Source organism: Nannobrachium achirus (assembly GCF_963921795.1).
Source record: "Nannobrachium achirus genome assembly, chromosome: 8".
Classification (NCBI taxonomy): domain Eukaryota; kingdom Metazoa; phylum Chordata; class Actinopteri; order Myctophiformes; family Myctophidae; genus Nannobrachium; species Nannobrachium achirus.
In genome coordinates, this window is record NC_137817.1 from 42,352,341 (window position 1) to 42,373,726 (window position 21,386).

The following is a 21,386-nucleotide window of genomic DNA, read 5'->3' on the forward strand; positions in this document are numbered from 1 at the left end:
GTTGAAACACATTAAGCTAAGGAACCAAGGCACACAGGCCAGGCATACTTTTATGGTATGTGGTTCCTATAGCAGCCCTTCCACATGAGCTGTAGTAGAAACACGTCACGTGACCTCTGTGCACGTGTAACTGACAGCATAGGGAATGGAGGGAGGGAGAGAGAGGAGGGGGGTGGAGTGGAGGGAGCTAGAGATAGAGCGAGAGAGCGAGAGTGTCGAGGCAGAGAGAGAAGTGTTGGGGAGCAGTAGACGCACGTATGGCACGGAACGGAACGAAGCGGACTTTCTAGTTGTTGTTGTTGGGGTGTCGTGTGTATGTAAGTATGTTGTTGGACTACAACTGGACGCTTGGCTTGTATATATTATTAACAGCGCCGAAGAAGAGCAAACGGTGTCGGTTTCTCTGATATTTATAACCGCGCAAAAACACATCAAATAAAAATAGCATGGGACGAGGAGCGGCATTAAGACAATCCCGGCGGAACATGCGTACCCGCAGACCGTCACGTACGCTGCTGTAGCTCTGCCTCTGGCCAAGGTAAGACCCACTGTTGTTCCATTCACTGTAACCATATCTTTAATAGTCTGGCAGGAAGGTGTACGCTTGCAAAAAAAAAACAGCTAAAAGCTGACACAACGCGTTGCACCATGACTTTTCTTTTATATATTTGTGTGTGCCTTGCCTTGTCTTGTAAGATCTTACTTGTACCAAAGCAAATATCAACCCAAATTGTTGTTGATTCAAATATCAGTGAAGACCAGGACCTGCTGGGCGTTTCAGTGCATATCATCGATTCATATTTCAATTTTGAAGAGAAAACAAATCATTTATTGTTACTAAATTCACCTAAAGCAGCCTACAGAAAGTCTATCGTCAGTTCCTATCACAAGATTTGCCATTCAGAAAATATCAGAGACATAATAGGCTAATTATCGACATTAGACTAATATAAGTAGGCCTACAAGAAGTGGTCTGTATTTACTATAGGCTATAGCCTACTTTAAAGCTTGTGGAGCAACACCTATTAACAAAGTATGTTGATTATCCATGTCTGCTGTCAGCCTGTCAATCAGACTAACATCCTGTTTTCTGTTTACTTCAATACCACCCAGGACATAATGAGTAAAATAGTCTAATCCAGGAGGATGAATGAAAGAAAAGCACACGGAAGAAGTGAAAGTTCCAGCAGTAGCATTGTCAAAGGCCCTCTCCCTCAGAGGGAACCGTTGTTGTGCTGCACTCTCACTGTGACTCAGTGCCACGGCTAGAAAATGAAGCGAGGAGGACGTGAGCTACGTGAGCATATTATGTACACTATGAAATGGAGAGCTGGGATCACATGGACCTCTTGAATCCCAGCTCTTCCTACAGGGCTGTCAGTGTCTCGGTCTCTCAGGAGAGAACGACAGCTTGCAATCCTCGGTCGGCTCACCAAGAGAACATGGGACGGAAGCTCTACTGCACGGTAAGGCACTCAAATAGTGCCCCCGCGGCGTCCGCATTGTTAGCGGGCCTCGCCTCCCAAACCGTTCCCAACGGGATTACGGCCATACAGATTCAGTCCAAATTGGGAATTCCTCGTTGCAACGGAGTGGTGTCTCCGTGTTCCGGCATCAAGGGGAGCCACAGTTGCGGTTTGACCCAAACACCCAAAGGTTACCCTCCGCCTTTGGAAGGGACAGCTGCGGAGGTGCCGCCGAGTGGTTACACCCTTTTCGGCAGAACGTGTGGGACGGAGAACGGAGACAGAATAGTTCCTGGCGAATGTGATTCGTTGCTGAAAAGTGTCAGCGGCGAGCTGAAAACCAGACAGGTGCAACAACAGAAGCGGAAAGGCGGGGAGAATCCCGAAATCGAGTCAGTGACTATTAATGGGCATATGGGGTCATCAGGGTCCGGGTTGGGAAGTTCCGTGGCCCTGGCTTACTGCTCAGGAGACTCAGCGACTGCAGATTTCAAAAGGAGGCGCCTTGCAGAGGACAATGTCTTTCACAAATCCTCTGACCGTTCCGGAATGTCCCGGGTCGTTGCTGCTTCACTCGCCGTCAATGGCAATAACATTATCCATAGCAACCAAATGAACCACAACAATAATTTGCACTATAGTGTATCTCAGCCCCTTACCTCGCTGCATACCCCCACCTCTCAGCTCCACCACAGCGGATATCTGCCGGCGTCACTGGGCCCGTTTCCCGCGGCCGGCCAGACCTCCCCGGTGGAGGCCAGCGTCATCCCGCCGTTACAGTTCTCCGCGGGGTCCGGCTGGTCGGCAGAGCGCGTGGCTCAGCAGTACATAGTTCCCTGTTTGAAGTATTATGGCATATGTGTGAAGGAGAACTTCCTGGGTTCTCGTCTGGGAGAGCGGGTTCTCGAGGAGGTGGAGGTCCTGAACAGCACCGGGAAGTTCAGAGGCGGCCAGCTCGTCAGCCAGAAGAACATTCCTTCTCGGAACATCCGGGGCGACCAGATCGCCTGGGTGGAAGGACGCGAGCCGGGGTGCCAGAGCATCGGGGCGCTGATGGCTCATATCGATGAGGCCATCATGTACAGCGCCGCCAATGGACAGCTGGGGGACTGCGTCATCAATGGCCGCACTAAGGTGAGAAACAATGCAAGGACTGTGGTCCTGAAACTGCATCCTGCTGAACTGCAGTAATATGTAATATGCTAATAAGAAGGGGGGGGGGGGGGGGTATATTATGTGATTGTTGTTGACATTTTATACCAAGTGAAGAAAGACAGCTGGGAAGATGGGGGAGGGTGATAGCAGCAAAGCAAAGCTGGTATATTTACGAAAGTCTGATGTCAGTCTGATGACATCACCAGTTCCTCTCAATGTCTCTGTGTCCGCATTGTTCCAAGCAGGTAGACAGGAAAAGAAAACACACACACGCGCGCGTGCCACAGAGCAGGGGTGGGAAGTGTAATCGTCAGGGTGAGTCTGGCTTAAAACCTGACATTGTATACACTACAGGCTAAGATTCCAGATTGTATTTATTACATCCCATATACAGGTACGCGAGAGTAAAATTAATTGGTTTCAGCTCCTCAATGTCATATTGACAAGAGAAATTACCAGTTATAATATATATATATATATATATATATATATATATATATATATATATATATATATATATATATATATATATATATAATAATATAGGCCCCATGCCTTGGGGAGTTGTTTATCACAGTACATTTGTACATACGTGAAATGTATTCTCTGCATTTTACCCATCCTAGAACGACTAGGAGCAGTGAGCAGCCATATGTGGCACTCGGGGAGCAATTAGGGGATAAGGGACACATTGACACATAGCTGCCTGACCAGGAATCGTACCTGCGACAACCAGGAGCTGTGGCTCCCCGGGGCAGGCTCCCTAACCACTCCCCTAACCACTCAGCTACGGCCGGCCCTGTTCGCACGCCAACCAGTCTTTCCTGTGGCCTTGGCTCTGTGCCCCAGTCCAGGCCTGCCTCAGTCTGCCCCCGTCGCTGCTACCACTCCGTTGGCACCTCGCTGGGCTGTAGGTATCTCTCCTGCCATCGTTGTCTCTGTGGCTTTGAAGATGACGTTCTATCTCGATCTCTTTGCCCGTACCGTACACAAACAAGGCGTCCTTGAAGCTGGCATGGTGTGTGTGTGTGTATGTGTGTAATTTTCTTTCCCCCATATCAGTTTGTGCAGTTATTTTCTCTTTATTGGACGAGCGAATATGCCACAGCATAAACTGTTTGCTTGGGCCAACGTAGTAGTTTAGTGCGTACCCCATAAACCATGGTATTTGCCTGCAGAGCTGTAGGGTAGAAAGGTAGGGGATTATTGCTGCATGTTTTCCGCTAATGATATAGCCAAATAACATGAACAAATTTGTTCAATGATTTTGGGAGCAAATGTTTTTCATCACACTTTGTGTGTCTGTTTGACAATCCCATTATTATATTTTCTTGTTTTCTTTTTAGTAACATAAAACTTGGGTAATTAATTTAATGTCACCCCTATTATTTTTTACACCCTTTGTTGCTGTCAATCTATTTGCCAATCCTGTTTTGTTTTTCAGTCGATCATCTGTCTGTTTATCGCTCTCTCACACTTGCTGTCTGATCTTTCTGGACTCTTGACTCTTGAATGGTGCCTTCATGGCCTAGTGTGTTTTCTTTTTCCTGTTTTCCTATCAGATGTGACTTATGAGTTAAACATCACAGGCCTGAATAGACAGTTTTACCTAACTCTTTCTAAACATTCTGTTAACCTCTGGCCTCGAGATCCTGACACTATTCTCTTTCCACAGTAACTTAGGTTATGTGTATAGTGTTGGTTTAAATGATTAGTATAATTTGAACATACAATTGAAAAATGTTCTGTTTAAAACCGTATTCACACAAGGAAATTGAGTTGCATAGAGTAGTAACACAAGATATTGCAGAGAAAGAAATCCATATACTCTTATTGGCCATACTCATACATAAAATAGTCTTTAAATCAACAGAATATTCAATTCTCTACTACAGTGTTTCTCAACCTTTTTTCTGCATGGGCACACTTTTCATGTCCCAAGAATCCATGGGCACCCCAACATAATACGGGGGTGTAAATATCGTCACTGTCGGCAAGAAACCTTGTATCTCTTAAGTTTCAAATTTGTACGTTTCTTCGCAAAGTAAAGCCCTGCTTCATCATACAAGGCTGTCGCACAACAGTAGTGAAAACAGCAGATCTACAAGCACACAACACCTCGCACCGCGAGGCGTTGTGTGCTTGTAGATCGTCTGTTTTCACTATTTTTAATCATTTTTAAAATGATAAATACAATACTGGCTTTCAAGCAGTTTCAAGGGGCACACTTGACCCTTCTCAGGGGCACACCAAAGGTCCCCAGGCACAGTGGTTGAGAAACACTGCTCTACTACAACAACCTTGGTCTCTGCTTGATTGCAACTATGCGTAAAACACACAATTACAGATTTGTTGATGAAATCACCTAATCAATTACGTTGTTGACAAATTCCTGTGACTCCTACTCTGGTTCGCTGAGAAGAGCTTGAGACACCTACTTTAGAGCACCAATTCTGTTTTTAATTATTATTTCAAAACATTTTCAAGAAACATTCCCAAAAAAGCAAATATTCTCATGATAAATGCAATGATTTTCCAAGTAATTTCATGAATAAATAAAACAAAAATCTAAGAAATTCCATAAATTAGAAAACAAATGTTTAAAGGACAACTTTGTTTTTTTACAACATGGGTTCATATTTTAGATTGTAATTAGAGAAAATAAAAGATGAGTGTTAAAATGTTTTAATTTACTGCTTTCTATCGTTTTAGTGATTTTAATGATGTTGATTTTCAGTGGGTGGGGGCATGCGTACAAGTGGTTAAATATGTATTTTTAGACACAACAAGCCCATTCCCAAGATGCACCACAAACTTTCATGGGCAGATGTAACTTATGGGGGCTAGTAGTGTTACTGTAAATAGTATTAAAGAAATCGGTGGCTTAAGGCCCTATCATAGTACAGTCTAGGGTGATGAGCCATCACCGCGGTGTAGTCTTTTAAAGTCAGAAAACTACAACATTACGTCATTAGCCACGGTGAAGCGCTATCACCGCAAACCCCGACATATCTCCTCTCATCTCTCATCTTACCTTCAGACATCTTCCCATCACCCTGTTCACTGATTGGTCGATCTAGACCAATCAGTGTGCCCCCTGGTTTCAGGCACAGAGGAATAATAGTCACCGTGATAGGACTTCACCGTGACTACGATGGCCTCCACTTGTTATCTAATTTTTAGGTGATAATTTATTAACTGAAAGTTGAAGTGATCACCCTTCACCTCGGAGTATGATAAAGCCTTTATTGTGTCTAAAAAGACATATTTAGGCACTTGTACGCATGCCCCCATCCCACCAAAATCAAATTCGCTAAAATGGCTAAAACGAATGAAAGCAGTACATTTTATTTATTTATTTAGCGAATGCAAAGTCCTTAAGCCAAGCAGTTGCCTCCTGGTCTGCTGTATGGAGGATGACTAATCCTCCTTCCAGTCTTTGGAGAGGGCAGGCTTCTATGATGTGCTCCATAGTTTGCTCCTCTCCACAAGCACACAGTGGGCTTGGGCTGCTGCCCCATCTGTGAAGGCTGGCCAAGCAGGGGCCATGTCCAGTCCTGAAACGATTGAGTGTAGACCACTGTCTCCTTGGGAGGTTGGTGCCAGGAACCTGTTGGTTGGGGTTTGACACCAGATGTTTGTTTGGGACCTCCTTGGACTCCCATTCCTTTTCCCAAGCTGATTGGATGGTGAAGTCAGCTGGTGGGGGGTTCTTCCAAATTGGTCGTCTAGATGGAAGTCGAGCAGTGGGTGGGTTGTATATGTCTGCGTGGATTGGTAGATGGGGAGAGTCTTTGGCCTTTTGAAGCATCCTTTGAGTAAGTGCTGCTCGCCGGATATGTGGAGGGGCTATGTTTGATAGGACAGGGAGCCAGGGGAGTGGTGTTGAGCGAATTGTCCCGGTTATGGTTCTCATGGTAGTGTTGAGCTGGGTGTCCACAAGGTGTGTGTGGGATGACCTGGACCAGACAGGGGCACAATATTCTGCTGCAGAGTATGCAAGGGCCTGTGCTGATGTGCGCAGGGTGGAGGCTGCCGCCCCCCATTTTGCACAAGCGAGCTTGCAGAGCAGATTGTTTCTAGACTTCACCTTAGCTGCCGTCCCCTTTAGGTGTTCCTTGAAGGATAGGGTCCTGTCAAGGGTCACTCCAAGGTAGGTTGGATTAGGGGCATGCTTCAGTTTCAGTCCACTCAGATGGATGTTTAATTCTCTGGCAGCTTTTGCATTGTGGAGGTGGAACACACTGGAAACAGTTTTTGCTGGGCTTGGTTTTAGGCGCCAGGTTTTGCAGAACTGGTCCAGTTTAGCAAGGTCTTCCGTAAGCACCCGTTCCAGTGCTTACGGAAGACCTTGCTAAACTGAAGCAGTAAATGAAAACATTTTAACACTCATCTTTTATTTTCTTTAATTACAATCTAAAATATGAACCCTTGTAAAAAACTAAACTTGTCCTTTAAAACGTCTAATTTCTCTTTTGGGTCACAGGCTAAACAGTTTTGGAACCACTGCTTTAGAGGAACCGTGTCTTCCAACTGTGTTATCTCTCCCTCTCTCTCTGCCTTCATGTGGCATGGACATGTGATGTGCCCAATGTCCATGCCACACTCACGCACATGATAGTATCTGCCAGTCTTATCAGTTAAGCATTACCCCGACATCTGTGTTCAAACAAGGACTGCTAGGTCTCACTCCCCTATCAGCAGCCTTTGCTCCGCTACAACAGAGCGGCCTTTGGCGATTGGAGGTCGAAGGCCACACTTCATCTATTATTTGCTGTCTCAGTGAAATGCCAGACGGGTTGGAAAGGAAAGTTACAGTCAGCAGTGTGTGCGTATGAGACTGGATAAGTCATTACGTGTTTAAGCTGGTGAACATTTCCTCTTTTTCTTTACCCTCCCCTAATTACTTGTTCCACCTTGGATTGCATGTTGGTTTCAATGTGGATAGATACAATATTATGAGTCAGCTGTTCAATAATGTCCCATGGTCAGTCATACGCAACCAAGACACGAGGGTCTGAATGAATGAAATCGGAATCGCACGCAGTCAGGGTTAGGGTTCTGCCATAGAAGAATTCAGGTAAGACTCCGATTGACTGTGCTGTAATCCGATTGGCTGTGCTGTAATGTAAGCCTGTGGTTGGTCTAAGGATATCCGTGTTCGGTCATTTCTTGTCTGTCACAATTTCTTTTCTTTTTTCTTTTCTTTTTTTCTCCCCTAATTACTTGTTCCACCTTGGATTGCATGTTGGTTTCAATGTGAATTGAGACAGTATTGTGAGTCAGCTGTATAATTATGTCACGTCTGTCACACTTTTGTTTTGTCTTAGGGGGTGGTCATTTAATAGCTTTTCAGTAGTTGTGACCCAGATGTTATCAACTGGCTCCTGCAAGACGATTTGCACACTACAATCTGCCCTCATTCTTCTGCCCCCACTTAAAGGGATATTCCACTTTCAACAGGGAAACACCTTATGGGCTTTTCTCCCCACACACACCCATTGTAACTTTTTAACCATGATAGATTAATTAAAAACACACATAATTTTTTTTCTGGTGACTCATACTACCCTCCTAATACGTGAGCAGGCCGTGCGTTTTGCGTGCGCGATCCGTTCACGTAAATGTCCCCGCAATTAATCCATGTGTGACTCAAGAGCAGAACTGAAAATTTTCGCTAGCATAGCCCCTAGCATGGCTGCTGTACAAGCACCAGGGTACAGACAGTAAACGAATGGGATAATGTGCCTTGGAAAAGGAAAGGCCAATGACATCACTTCTGCTTCATCTCAGCCCAGCCATGAGCTATCGATGCACGAGTGGTGACTAGGGAAGGTTAGACGATCGCCGATTTTCGGATGAAAATCATTTATTTCGGTAAATACGGGAAAGTACGGGAAAAGACGATTGGCTGCCCCTCCCCCCCTAGGAAGTTCGATATAGTACGGTTTTAACATTAAGGGGCTCCCCGTGGCTTGGAAAGGATTAATACAAAAAATAAATGAAAAAAAGTACCCTCCTCACGTATTAGGAGGGTAGTATGAGTCACCAGAAAAAATAATGGGTGTTTTTAATGAATCTATCATGGTTAAAATGAAGTTTGAAGTTACAATGGGTGTGTGTGGGGAGAGGCCCTGGGCCTGGAGAGCCTGGTAACATTTACATCAAATATCTAAATATTGAATCAAGCAAATTTAAAACTGTTCAGGGTGTTCATAAAAGCCTGATTAGATGATAAAATTGCCAAAAGTTTTTTTGAAAGTGAAATATCCCTTTAAAAAGAATAAAAAGAAGAAAGTCAGCAATCGTACGCAGCTTATCCTGACCCAGTCCTCTCTTTTAAGATAGGGATGGACGAGAAGGCGTCATAGGAAAGGAAGAGAGGGGGAATCAGATGAGTGTTCACTGCAGCCTGATAGAAGGTTACAACACCTTTATCTTTCTGCCTTCTGTCTGCATTGCTTTCCCTGTCTATTCCTCCTTTTGTTCCCTCTCTCCTAGAAACCTAGATCAGTGGTTCACAAACTTTTTAGCCTGTGACACAAAAGAGAGATTAGATGTTTGCCCGGGAGCCAAATTACTGAAAACAGCAGATCTACAAGCTCACAACAAGCTTGTAGATTGGCTATTTTTACTACTTCTTAAATGTTTGTTTTCTAATTTATGGAATTCCTCCGATTTTTCTTTGATTTCTTCATGAAATTATGAAAAAGAATCATTGAATTAGTTTTTTAATTCATGAAAGATTTTTAGGAATGTTTTTTCTTTTTTTTTTTTCCCAAAAAATAAATAAATCAAAATGTAGGAAACCAAAAATTAAGGGACACCCATAAAAATCTGTCTGCAACCCACAAATGGTTCCCGACCCAGTGTTTGGGAAACAGTGTGCTAGATCAGTGGTTCTCAACCTGTGGGTCGGGACCCCCAAATTATTTTGGGGGGTCCCCAGATGATTAACTTAATGTGCGACATTGTTTTCTCACTCAACAGTAAACAAACCAACATAAAGTTTAAGTGGATAAAGGGTATATGCACTTTTCTAAAGTGACAAATTAAACATTGGCCAAATTGTCAAATATTAGAGGCATAAATTGTGAAAATAGCCGATCTACATGCTCACCACGCCTCGCAACGCGAGCATGTAGATCGGCTATTTTCACAATAGAACCGTGTTATACAAAGTGTAATGCCTCAACTCTTAGTGCTCGTCAGGGTGGGGGGGGGTTCCCCATTTAAAATATGATTATTTTGGGGGTTGTGGCCTGATAAGGTTGAGAACCATTGTGCTAGGTGTTTGTCCTGGCCAGTGTCCCCATGCCCTCTTCGTCCTCTCTCCTTCACCTTCACCAGTCCCTCACTAGCTTCTCACACCAAATATTCCCCCACTGTTTCCTTGGTAACGGCCCATACAGAGAGGAGCTCTGCGATGTGTGTGTGAGTGTGAGTGTGAGTGTGAGTGTGAGTGTGTGTGTGTGTGTGTGTGTGTGTGTGTGTGTGTGTGTGAGAGAGAGAGAGACAGAGAGGGGCTGGCACCGGCAGTGCCCACAATAATGTGAACCCAGCTCTGGCTTGTATCGCTGCAAACCCAGACACTGTCTGGTGTCTCATGGAATCATCTTGGTAGTAATGCTGGAGTTAGAGGAGGTGGGGGTATACAGTATGGTGACATTCAAGGTTCGAGGTTGTATGTACTCCATTGTTAACACCTTGTGCACAGGTACGTACTGTAAGCGTAAAACACATTTTTGTTTCTTATTTTTCAGACGATATTGCAGCATAGGTAATAAAGAAGAAGAAAAGAAAAGACAAGCAAGAAATAAATAAATAAAGGCAAGGGCAAAAAAGTGTCGTACTAATGGGATAATAAACATAGATCAGCGTTCGTAAACTTGGAATATTATATACACCACGGCATTCATCAGTAGTTGCCACAGTACTTTATACATGTACAACACCACAGTACCTTATCGTCACTGTCGGGCAGAAACCTTGTATCTCCAAGTTTCAAATTTGTATTTTTTTTCGCAAAGTGAAGCACTGCTTCATCACACAAGGCCGTCGCAGAAAAGTAGTGAAAACAGCTGATCTATAAGCACACAACGCCTCGCACTCGAGGCGTTGTGTGCTTGTAGATCGGCTGTTTTCACTAGTTTAAACATTTTTAAAATGATAAATGCAAAACAAACGGTTTTGGACATACAGGGTTTTCACCCGACAACGACCATACAACATGACGTTATGCGTTCATGAGAATGGTGTGGATATTAGTGATGGGGCGTTAATGATCGATTTGTTCAAAATAACTGGTTCTTTGCTCTGAACAGGAACAAAATTGTTCACCTCCTGAAACTGCTCCATTCACGCTTTCGTTCATACACGGGACGGGAGGGCGAGCTGTACACACAACGTAATAACACGCCCGCGATGGTGTATTTTCACTAGACAATAGCGCTACTGAAATGTGAATGTGAACAAATCATTTGAACTAACTTGATTGAAATCGTTCGTTCACTGAAATGTTCTTTTATCCCCCACCACCAGTGGATATGGTTAAGAACAGTGAATGATACACATACAGGAGGGGAAGGGATGTACTGGAAACCAGAACGACGCGAGGAGCTGGACTGTGGGTGGGGTTGAGAACAGGAGGAGACGCCACGCTGCAGATGCTGTTTTCTCAATGCAAATGTCTGCTGCAGTGTGTCCTTAGATGCCCCTGGCCGCAGCCCCTTGGCTCGGCTCGGCTCTGTCTGGCCTGATACAACAAACACACTCACAAACACAGAAACCGCACCTGTGTGGGAAAGAGTGTAGGCAACTCCAACAAAGGAATTCCGACTTCGCTTGTCGCTTGTGTTGACTAGGCCTGTCACAATTATTACATAATCGTCTAATCGCAATTATTTGACATTATCGCAATTATTTGACAATATCGCAATTATTTGGTCATAATCGTTTCCACATTGAAAATATGAGGCGTTGTGAGCATGTAGATCAGCTATTTTCACAATATTTATCTGCGGAACAGAGTCACATTAAATGTAATACCTGGCTACAATTCCAAGTGCTTGTCAGGGTGGGGGTCCCCAGTTCAAATGTGTTTATTTTGGGGGTCACAGCCTAAAAAGGTTTGAGAACCCCTGGTATACAGCATTAACAAATTCATCCACCAGGGGCATTGACAACTCATTCTTATGACTTCCTATCTCGCCAAGCTTTATAAACTATATATTTTTTAAAGAGAAAACAATAAAAAAAATAAAAATAAGCAAATATTCGACTTCGGTGAACAATGTCGAATAGTGACTTTGATATTCGATTATTCGATTATTCAAATATTCAAATATTTAGAAAAAGCTGTTGAGGTGCAAATTCACAGTATAGCAATGCTGAGCTGCAGCCAGCCAGGCGGGGCATCCGAGGACTCACTGCAGCACCTCGTCCTTATGACAATGTCTGCTGCATCCCAGCTCCTCTCTCTTTACATCTCCCTACATTATCCACTCACTGCTCTCTGCAGTCATTGATCCCCTCCGATTCACGATAATGTTTAACCACAGCCTCTTCTTTAGATGAATTTCAGTGTTAACGCAGCGTATTGTGTCAATCGAGTGAAAGATCGTGAAAGATTGTGTAGATTCTTTTAGATTTAGGTTTTGTGATCTCCACTGAAAGGCATTTTGTGCATTACGGTTTGGCCCGTTTCCATTTCATTCCACAGCAACGTTGGGTTCTAGTTGCTGACCGGTAGTGCCTGAATCTCTGTGCTGCCAGGGGAGCGTGTCGCTGTTACTACATCTCATCTTTTCGACACCCGACTCTAACCCTCACCCTAACCTTAACCTCCGTGGAGTGAATCGCTAACCCTCCAGTCGAAATGATGGGTGTTCGCAAAAGCGAGATTTCCCCGCTGCCAGACAGACGCACGCGCGCGCACGCGCGCACGCACGCACGCACGCACGCACGCACGCACGCACGCACGCACGCACGCACGCACGCACGCACGCACGCACGCACGCACGCACGCACGCACGCACGCACGCACGCACGCACGCACACACACACACACACACACACACACACACACACACACACACACACACACACACACACACACACACACACACACACACACACACACACACACACAGCATAGAGAAGTTGTTGAAAACCACAGTGCGTTTTCCATAACTCTCAAATGATTGCTCATGTACTCTACAGCAGTGGTTCTCAACCTGTGGGTCGGCCCCCAAGTTATTTTGGGGGGTCCTCAGATGATTAACTTAATGTGCAACATTGTTTTCTCACTCAACAGTAAACAAACCGACATAAGGTTTAAGTGTATAGAGGGTAAATGCACATTTCTAATGTGACAATTTAAGGACTTTGTATGTAAAACCTCTAAAATGACAAATTAAACATTGGCCAAATTGTCAAATATTAGAGGCAGAAATTGTGAAAATAGCCGATCTACATGCTCACAACGAGCATGTAGATCTGCTATTTTCACAATAGAACCGTGTTATGAAAAATGTAATGCCTCAACTCTTAGTGCTTGTCAGGGTGGGTCTCCAGTTCAAATGAGTACGGTATTTTGGGGGTCGCGGCCTGAAAAGGTTGAGAACCACTTACAGTACAATGCCAAGTCAGAACAGAAGCCAAATCCAGCTAAAGGTTAAAGTCCACATGAATATGATTTGGAGCTTATAGAAACCGGTGTTGTGATGTATTTCTGAGTGGAAACGAGATAGACAGGCAGCAAGTTGAAGGCCTGTTTCAAACCTACGTAAGAAGCACATATATTTTGGTTTACACAGGAATAAAATATTATTTGATTTTGATAAAACGTTATCAACATGGCCATGTTTATCCTCCGACTGAATGGAAACAATGGACCCTTTTCATAGCAAACATTTTGATGTCTAAAAAGACAGCTAAAGAAAGGTAATAATGCTATTTGGGGTGGGTTTCAGTTTATGTGTGCCAGCATGAAGTTGACTGTATAGCAGTTGTCAATGCTTGTACACAGTAACTCCTTAATTAAACATATCCACAGTTAGCTTTATTTATCTTCAGCTGCGTTTGCGTGTCAAATCGCAGACATGCTGATATCCAGTATAACAGCCGACCTCGACTGTGATATTGCTTAATCATTTATTGTGCTCATAACTTTGCGGAATCCAGCTGACAATACAATTTGGGACTTCTGCCCTCTCAGACGAACTCACGCACTCACGCGCGCGCATGCGCGCGCGCACACACACACACACACACACACACACACACACACACACACACACACACACACACACACACACACACACAGAGCTTTTCTTAGACTTATGGGGTTATTGGTGACTCATACTTAATGTGAACCATTGGGACCATCAGCAGGATTGACTCATCAGGGCCGAGCGCCATTTCTACCACTTTCTCTTTCTCTGTGTTCTCTGTCACTAAGCACACACACACCCACGCACAGCACAGCACAGCAAACAGAAGTACAGTTACTTTACAGTAAGTACCCTAGCCAATGACGCATAAACCCCACAGACCCATTATCCAGCATACCGTTGTTGTCGGCTGGAAACCTTGTGTGTTCATTTTGTATTTATCTTCTTTTTTTTCGATTTATGTGTGCTTGTAGATCTGCTATTTTCACTTGTTTTGTACAACAGTCTTGTATGATGACGCGGGGCTTTTTACTTTACGAAAGAACGTACACGTTTGAAACTTGGAGATATAAGGTTTCTGCCCGACAGTGACGATATAGGAAGAGCTGTTATGTACCAGGGGGAATGCTACAGTAGATTGATGATAGACCATGGTGGGAGCCAGGGAACAGAGCAAGGATAAGCTAGCAGTGACATAACACTTGATGATTACTGGTCATGATTGATCGGGATTCTATTTTAAATTCCTCAGGACTTTCATCTGTACTCAGCCGTACTCAAATGGAAACTATCGCTAACCTTGTATATCTCATCTTATTTGCCTACCAGCTTGTTATTAGCTGTGGGACTGCAGCAATCAAGATTATCTTTATTACTATGGACTGTAACTACAGTGTAGTGATTCCACATGGATCATTCAACACCTAGAATCTTTTCTGTATTTAATATTCATCATAGTCATTCTGTTCTGTAAAAAAAAAAAGACATTTGCTTGAGGCAACTTACAACACCAGCAGAACTAGAAAGGTTGTACTCAGTAACCTGGGATATGAGTGATTATGTCATTTTACAGATCTTCATCATCAAATCCTTTTGCTTATTGATAAAATGCCCCAAACAATTAATTTTGGTTAAAAAGTCAGTTCAGAGTAGTCAATTTAGTCGATCTTAAGAATTCTATTCTAACTTCTCATTTGTTTAGTTGATGTATAGGAAAATTATAGTTGCTTTTCGAAGATGAAGTAGGTTATTGGTACTAAATATCCGTGTCGATATATTGCCGTTAATTGACCAGCTCTATAACAGAGTTGTATCCATGTAGTTTCTGAGAATTATAGTTAAGATGGTGAAGGACATTGTAGTGACTAGTGAGTCAGTATAAATCTATCTGTAAATTATTGCAACAGAATGACTATCCTGACAAAGGTCTGACCAGAAGACCTTGATCTTGGTCAATTGTAGTTTGTCAGATTTCCACCTCTCTTGGTTTAATCAAATATACAATTTTGACATACAGTAAGTCCATTTTGCAATGTTTTAGGTGATATGTTATACATGTGATCATTCCCTGATCATCGCCACAAAGTTAAATGAAAATCTGGCCATTCGTTCTCAAGTAAAACCATCTGGCCCTGTGTTGTGTTGTGTCGTGCATCTCTGCCAGGCTTCTAAATGTATCGAATTTGAGCAGACGGCAAGGCTCAGCCAAGTTCAACCCATTTGCACATGGATTGCAGTGTCTTTCCTTTCCGTTTACATTGTGGTGTTCTTTTAAAAATATGAGTACTACCCTGCCATGCATGGTACAACAGAATATAAAGTTAATGTCGTTGCCCAGCAGAAGCCCACGTCATGCACCGCTTGTATGCATCACAGAATTTAACCCATACAGGCCTAGAATTGTTGAATGCTTTAACCAGTGAAAAATAGCAGATATACAAGCTCACAGCGCGGCACCGAGTGCCGCGTTGCAAGCTTGTAGATCTGCTATTTTTGAAAAAGTCGTGAAAATGTGTGCAAATCTTTGACTATATGTATTTTCAAAGCGAACGTTTGTAACTCAAGTTTTGCTTCTGGGTGGTCCCTGGAACTAAATATTTTGAGATGGGGGTCCGTGGCCAAATACTTATCATTTTGGGGGTCCTTCACATGAACAGGTTTGAGAACCACTGACATAGTAGTCTCTCAAGAACAGACCAACTGAGCTCCATTTAAGTGAAAAGGACCTTTTCGTTGACGATGGCTGGCCAGATTGCTGACATGGAAACATAGGTTTTATCAAAAAATCTTAGAAGGATTCAAAAGACACTTATTGAATCGGGTCAAAATTCTAATTTTCACGATTTTTCAAAAATAGGAGATCTACAAGCTCACAGCGCGGCACTCGGTGCCGCGCTGTGAGCTTGTATATCTGCTATTTTTCAATAGTTAAAGCATAAAATAATGATACACACCCGTTCTAAATGGGTTAAATGTGTTATTCTTGGCACCGATACCAGGCCAGCCTTTAGCAGCCTGCACATTACAGTTAAATTAACTTGCAGCTACAGCAATCTACCAACAACCTTTCTCTCTTTCCATCAGTGTCGCACGCACGCAACCCCACCACACACACACAGACTCTCTCTCTCTCTCTTCTCTTACTCCAGTAATGGCAGCAGCAGGACCTGTATTTGTTCAGTCTTATCTTGACCCCCTCCCCTTCGCTGTGCCTCTTATCAGAATATGCGTGCAGCAATGCCGTTTATTTTCATTCTTGTCCGGAACAGTGTGTACTGTGTGCACGGCCATCACCTTGGCAGTGCAGTTATCTACGCAGCACGCCTATTAAGACATTAATCCAGGCGGCTGGTGGACTGACAACCGTTTCCAAACAGACTGGTGGTGTCATGGGGGCAACTTTTTCTTTTTTCTTGGGTTAGGGTTAGTCAAGTCATTTTTTGGGGGGCTTTTTTGAGCCTTTATTGGTAGTGACAGGAAACGGGGAGAGAGAGAGTAGTGGATGACAATGACAGCAAATGAGTCGAACCAGCGACTCTGTCAGGCATTAGAGCAGGGGTCTGCAACCCGCGGCTCTAGAACCACATGTGGCTCTTTTGCACCTCCCTAGTGGCTCCCTGTAACTTAAAAAAATATATATGGAGGGGCGCCCACTGGCCTACTGGTCCATGCAGGCGCATACTACTTAGGCATAGCCACATAGGCATGGATGCCTGGCGGCACGCCGGTTCGATTCCAGATCCGGACGACCTTTGCCGCATGTCACTCCCCATCTCTCCCCCCATTTCCTGTCAGTCTACTGTCCTATCCAATAAAGGCATAAAAGGCCAAAAACAAATCTTTATATATATATATATATATATATATATATATATATATATATATATATATATATTGGAAATTAACACTTTGAGTGCCAGCCCCCCCTGGCCCCCGTCCCTTACCAGTGCCACCATTAGGTCCCATTCATTCTGCCCCGATTCCAGGGAATATATTGAAAATGATCCGATATTCACATCGGAACAAAAATGGGAGGTTTGGTAAAAGAGGATTTTTTTTTTTACCAAAAAGATTTTGGAGTGATTTCGGTGAGCGGTTTTGGAGATAGGTGCTCGAGAGTGCGCACTGCGCAAACCAGTCAATAACCTCAGAAATCTAGATTCTGAGATATTTGAGTTCAAAGAAAAAAAACTTTAGGAAGCCATAGCGACAAATTGGTAAATGGTAACGGAACACAAGTACCCTTGACAGAAAGAATAGCATGCCTACTTTATTTTCTGCAAAAAAAGTGAAAAAAATATTGTACCATCGTCTAGTTTCAAGGGGGCAAAGTGAAAAAGTATGAAATGACTCAGAAGGTGGAAATTGCCTTACATTTTGATAGAACTATGCACTGTGAATTCACTGTGTTTTTACCTGGTCTAGAAGGTCAGGAAGACAAAAAGTCAGAAAAGCGATGTCAACCTTTTATTTTATGGCAACATCGAACCCTAACCCTGGTGAGTACCTCACACATCCAGCATGAACATATTTATGTTCAACAATATTTACAAATATTTCCAAAAAAAAAATCACAAATATGACTTCACAAAAATAAAATATAACTGGATAAAAGTAAAATAAAATAAATGTGCAGCAAGTAAAGAATAAATAAAATAATATAAAAGTCAAAAAAAGGCATTCAACAAGCCAACATTCAGGAGTCAAAGGCACCACAAATCAAGGTCAAAGATGGTACTGTTCACCGTGTGTGTGTGTGTGTGTGTGTGTGTGTGTGTGTGTGTGTGTGTGTGTGTGTGTGTGTGTGTGTGTGTGTGTGTGTGTGTGTGTGTGTGTGTGTGTGTGTGTGTGTGTGTGTGTGTGTGTGTGTGTGTGTGTGTGTGTGCGCGCGCGCGCGCGTGTGTGTGTGTACCTCAGGTGCCTCAAAATGGCCTGGTACCTGTTCCTTGCCATTGTTCTGGGAAAGTACGGCATGGCAATGTTTTTTTGACCACTGCATGGCAATCTCCGGCTTGTGAACGATAGCTGTGAGGAAGAGAAGTCCCAGAAAGTTCTTCAGCTCCCCTAGAGTGACATTGGTCCAGGCAGCGAACCTACAGTGTGTATGACCTATGCCTGACTCCTCCGCTCTCGCTATCTCCGCCATCATACTGTCCTCTGCGTTGTCATTGGTCTGGTTGCAGATCGGGCTCCCATCCTTCCTCCATCCAGTCAGACTCCACGGGCCCTGTATATGATAGAAATAAATACAAAATACTAAATGAACGTGCTTCTGTATAATTTGTATGTTCTTTAGCAAAGGCTGTCGCACAAAAGTAGTGAAAACAGCAGATCTACAAGCGAGGCGTTGTGTGCTTGTAGATCGGCTGTTTTCACTAGTCTAAATAATTTCAAATGTATATATGTATATATACGTGGCCACTGAATTCTATAGGCTCTGCTTTGATACAAATTTGATACAGATTTGAGATCGATTTGATAGATTATTATGTCACACACACACACACACACACACACACACACACACACACACACACACACACACACAGATTGTATTACTAAACTATCTATCTAGGTATACACACACAATAAAAAACTAAACTATAAAGAAATGTATTCTTACTGGAAGAAGTTGGAGGAACTTCATACACCTACTACAAACCATGGATTGACATCTAGACCTACTGCACATACAGTATGAAACAGAGCTGATACCTTTATGTACTATGAGGAAAATAATGCTGCTATTTGTACCCTGTATATATATAAAATGACAATGCGACATAGCTCTGTTTGAACAATGCTGTACCCCCTCCAACTGTATATTTTCAACTGTTTTTTTTATTGTATTTGTGATACTTGCTTTGGCAATGTAAACGTATGTTTTCTCATGCCAATAACGCTCCTTTGAATTGAATTGTATATTACCAAATGCACCCTACGTGGGAAAAAAACAATAGCAGGTCAGGCTTATTGACATCGGTTATTGATTGATTGAAGAATGTATTACAAGCTTGCATTAGAGTAGACCTACAGATTCATGGCTCATTTCCACAGGAACACACTTTATGCATATCATACAGTGGTGTGTTCTAGACTTTTTTTGAGGGCATACGATCAGCTACTATTCGTTTGGCCAGGGCAGACGCTATAGTACATAATCCCTATCAAATACGCTACTTTGAAAGGTTCACGAGGGCAGACGCCGTTCATATTTTATTGTTCCTCCATCACGGAGGTATAGAGGCCGGCGCCTGGCGGCGCCGTGCCTGCGAGGGTGTCCCAAGTCGGGCGAGGTGTGGAGGGTAGTCCCCGGTGAGTCCCCAGAACACAGCACTGATCTCATATAACATTGAAAGACAGACAGACGTATAGAACATATTGAAACGTAAAAAGCATAGCTTTATAATGCTTACCCGGTTCGCTGATCGCAGCACACCTCAGCAGTGCTTCCTTCAGGGCAGGGGCGAGACAGCACCGCAGCGACCGGGTCGTCCTCCTCGACTAAGTCCACGCACGGCCTCATTTGGGTGTATTAGCGCCCGCTGCAACTCCGCTCTCCGGGGCCATACCTATCGGTGCAGCCGGTGGGCGCCGTAAGATGATACACTGCTCCAAACAGCCTGCCTCCGGTCCGGATCACCGCCGTAGCTCCTCCGTCCACTGTGGATGGCTGGCGACGTTCCTTGGCTCCCCCGACACAGCAGCAAAAACACAGAATTCTCTTCAAATCGCCGGCATCAGCGTTCAACGGCATCACCGTTCATCCTCACGCGTCGCCTCAGTCAAGTCCCAAACGCAGCCGCGCAGCAACAAACGAAAGTCCAACTGGTGCTTCGGGTTTTGATTATGGTCGGTGGCGGCGCTGGGCAGCAGCAGGCTGCGGGCTTGGTGTCCACGGCCACGGGGCATGGTTCGGCTACCTGCTTGGTCTCCATGTGCGGCCATGACTTGCTCTCTGATCAGCGGAGCAACGGTCCGGTAACTGGGACGGCGTTTTCTTTTTTTACAAAATGGACGCCCCCAACCTACAAAGAAACTAGCCCTTCCCTTCCCCCACTCCTCCTAGGTAAAACCTCTACCTTCCGATCTCTCTCTCTATCTCTATCTCTCTAAATAATACTACATCTAATGATTTTATAACTAATTCTAGCTCATTCTCTCAATATATCTCTCTCTCCCTCTGATTGCTGTGTGTCCGGAAAATGTAAAAGTCACTGAACTCTTTGAGACCCTTGTTTCTGGGGGGAACCGGCCAATCAGCATGCTTGAATTTGGTCACATAAGCGTGTGATGTCATGCAGGGGCGTCAATTGGGTATGGCAGGGGTATGCAGCTGCCATACCTTGACAGGGGGAAATAATAAAAATGTACTTTTCATCGTGCCTGTTGCTAAGGTATGGCAACATGACTGGTGTCTTCACCAGACACCAGTCATGTTGCCATACCTTAGCTTGTTCTGAACTGACGCCACTGAATTGTCATGCATGACGACCGTCCCATCGTCCAAAAGGGCTGTATCTTGGTTACCGCATAGATCCAACACTGTACTACTGTAATATGAAAAAAAAGCATCTGGCGTCATATGACGCCAATATTATTTTCTGGCATCATTGCCAAGTGCGTGTCTGACGTCATATGACGCCCTGGCACTCAAAGTGTTAACTATAACATTTTCTTTACATCTTAATTTTAATTTATAGTTGCTGTAGGCCAAACATGACACATACATTCTTACAATAGGCTTATTGTAAAAATGTGTTATACATAAAAAGTTTCAACATTTCTGTCAAATGTAATGCAATTTCCGAATAGTAAAGTATAACTTACGGCTAGCATGATCAAGAACACAAGATAGGAAAAGGCACAAAGCATTATAATTTACTTTACCGTTCAAAATAATGATTTTGTTGGCTTTAAGTCCAGCTATTTCTGTTATAGTTTCCCCTTCAAAACTGACGCCAGCACCAGGAAGTTGCTGAGAAATTTGCTGAGTGGGCAGGCCGTGAATAGGGCTAATTAGACGTCACACTCCTTTTAATTACCGTTATTGTTGTGATTGTGTCATATATTATTATGTACACAGTAACAT

The 21,386-nt window shown here is 43.7% G+C and overlaps 1 protein-coding gene across 2 annotated transcripts in view; it reads left to right on the forward strand.

The window, feature by feature from the left end:
- The first annotated feature begins 236 nt into the window (after positions 1-236).
- The window catches only part of egln2 (egl-9 family hypoxia-inducible factor 2), a 33,987-nt gene continuing 12,837 nt past the window's right edge, over positions 237-21,386 (forward strand). The window contains exons 1-2 of one of the 2 annotated variants that reach the window (XM_080731597.1): positions 237-317; positions 1,114-2,600. In XM_080731597.1, coding sequence (XP_080587723.1) covers positions 1,323-2,600 — 1,278 coding nt within the window. In that variant the 5' untranslated portion in view covers positions 237-317; positions 1,114-1,322. Of the gene's footprint in view, positions 539-1,113; positions 2,601-21,386 lie in introns of both variants that reach the window. The other variant, XM_080731596.1, reaches the window with a different exon arrangement.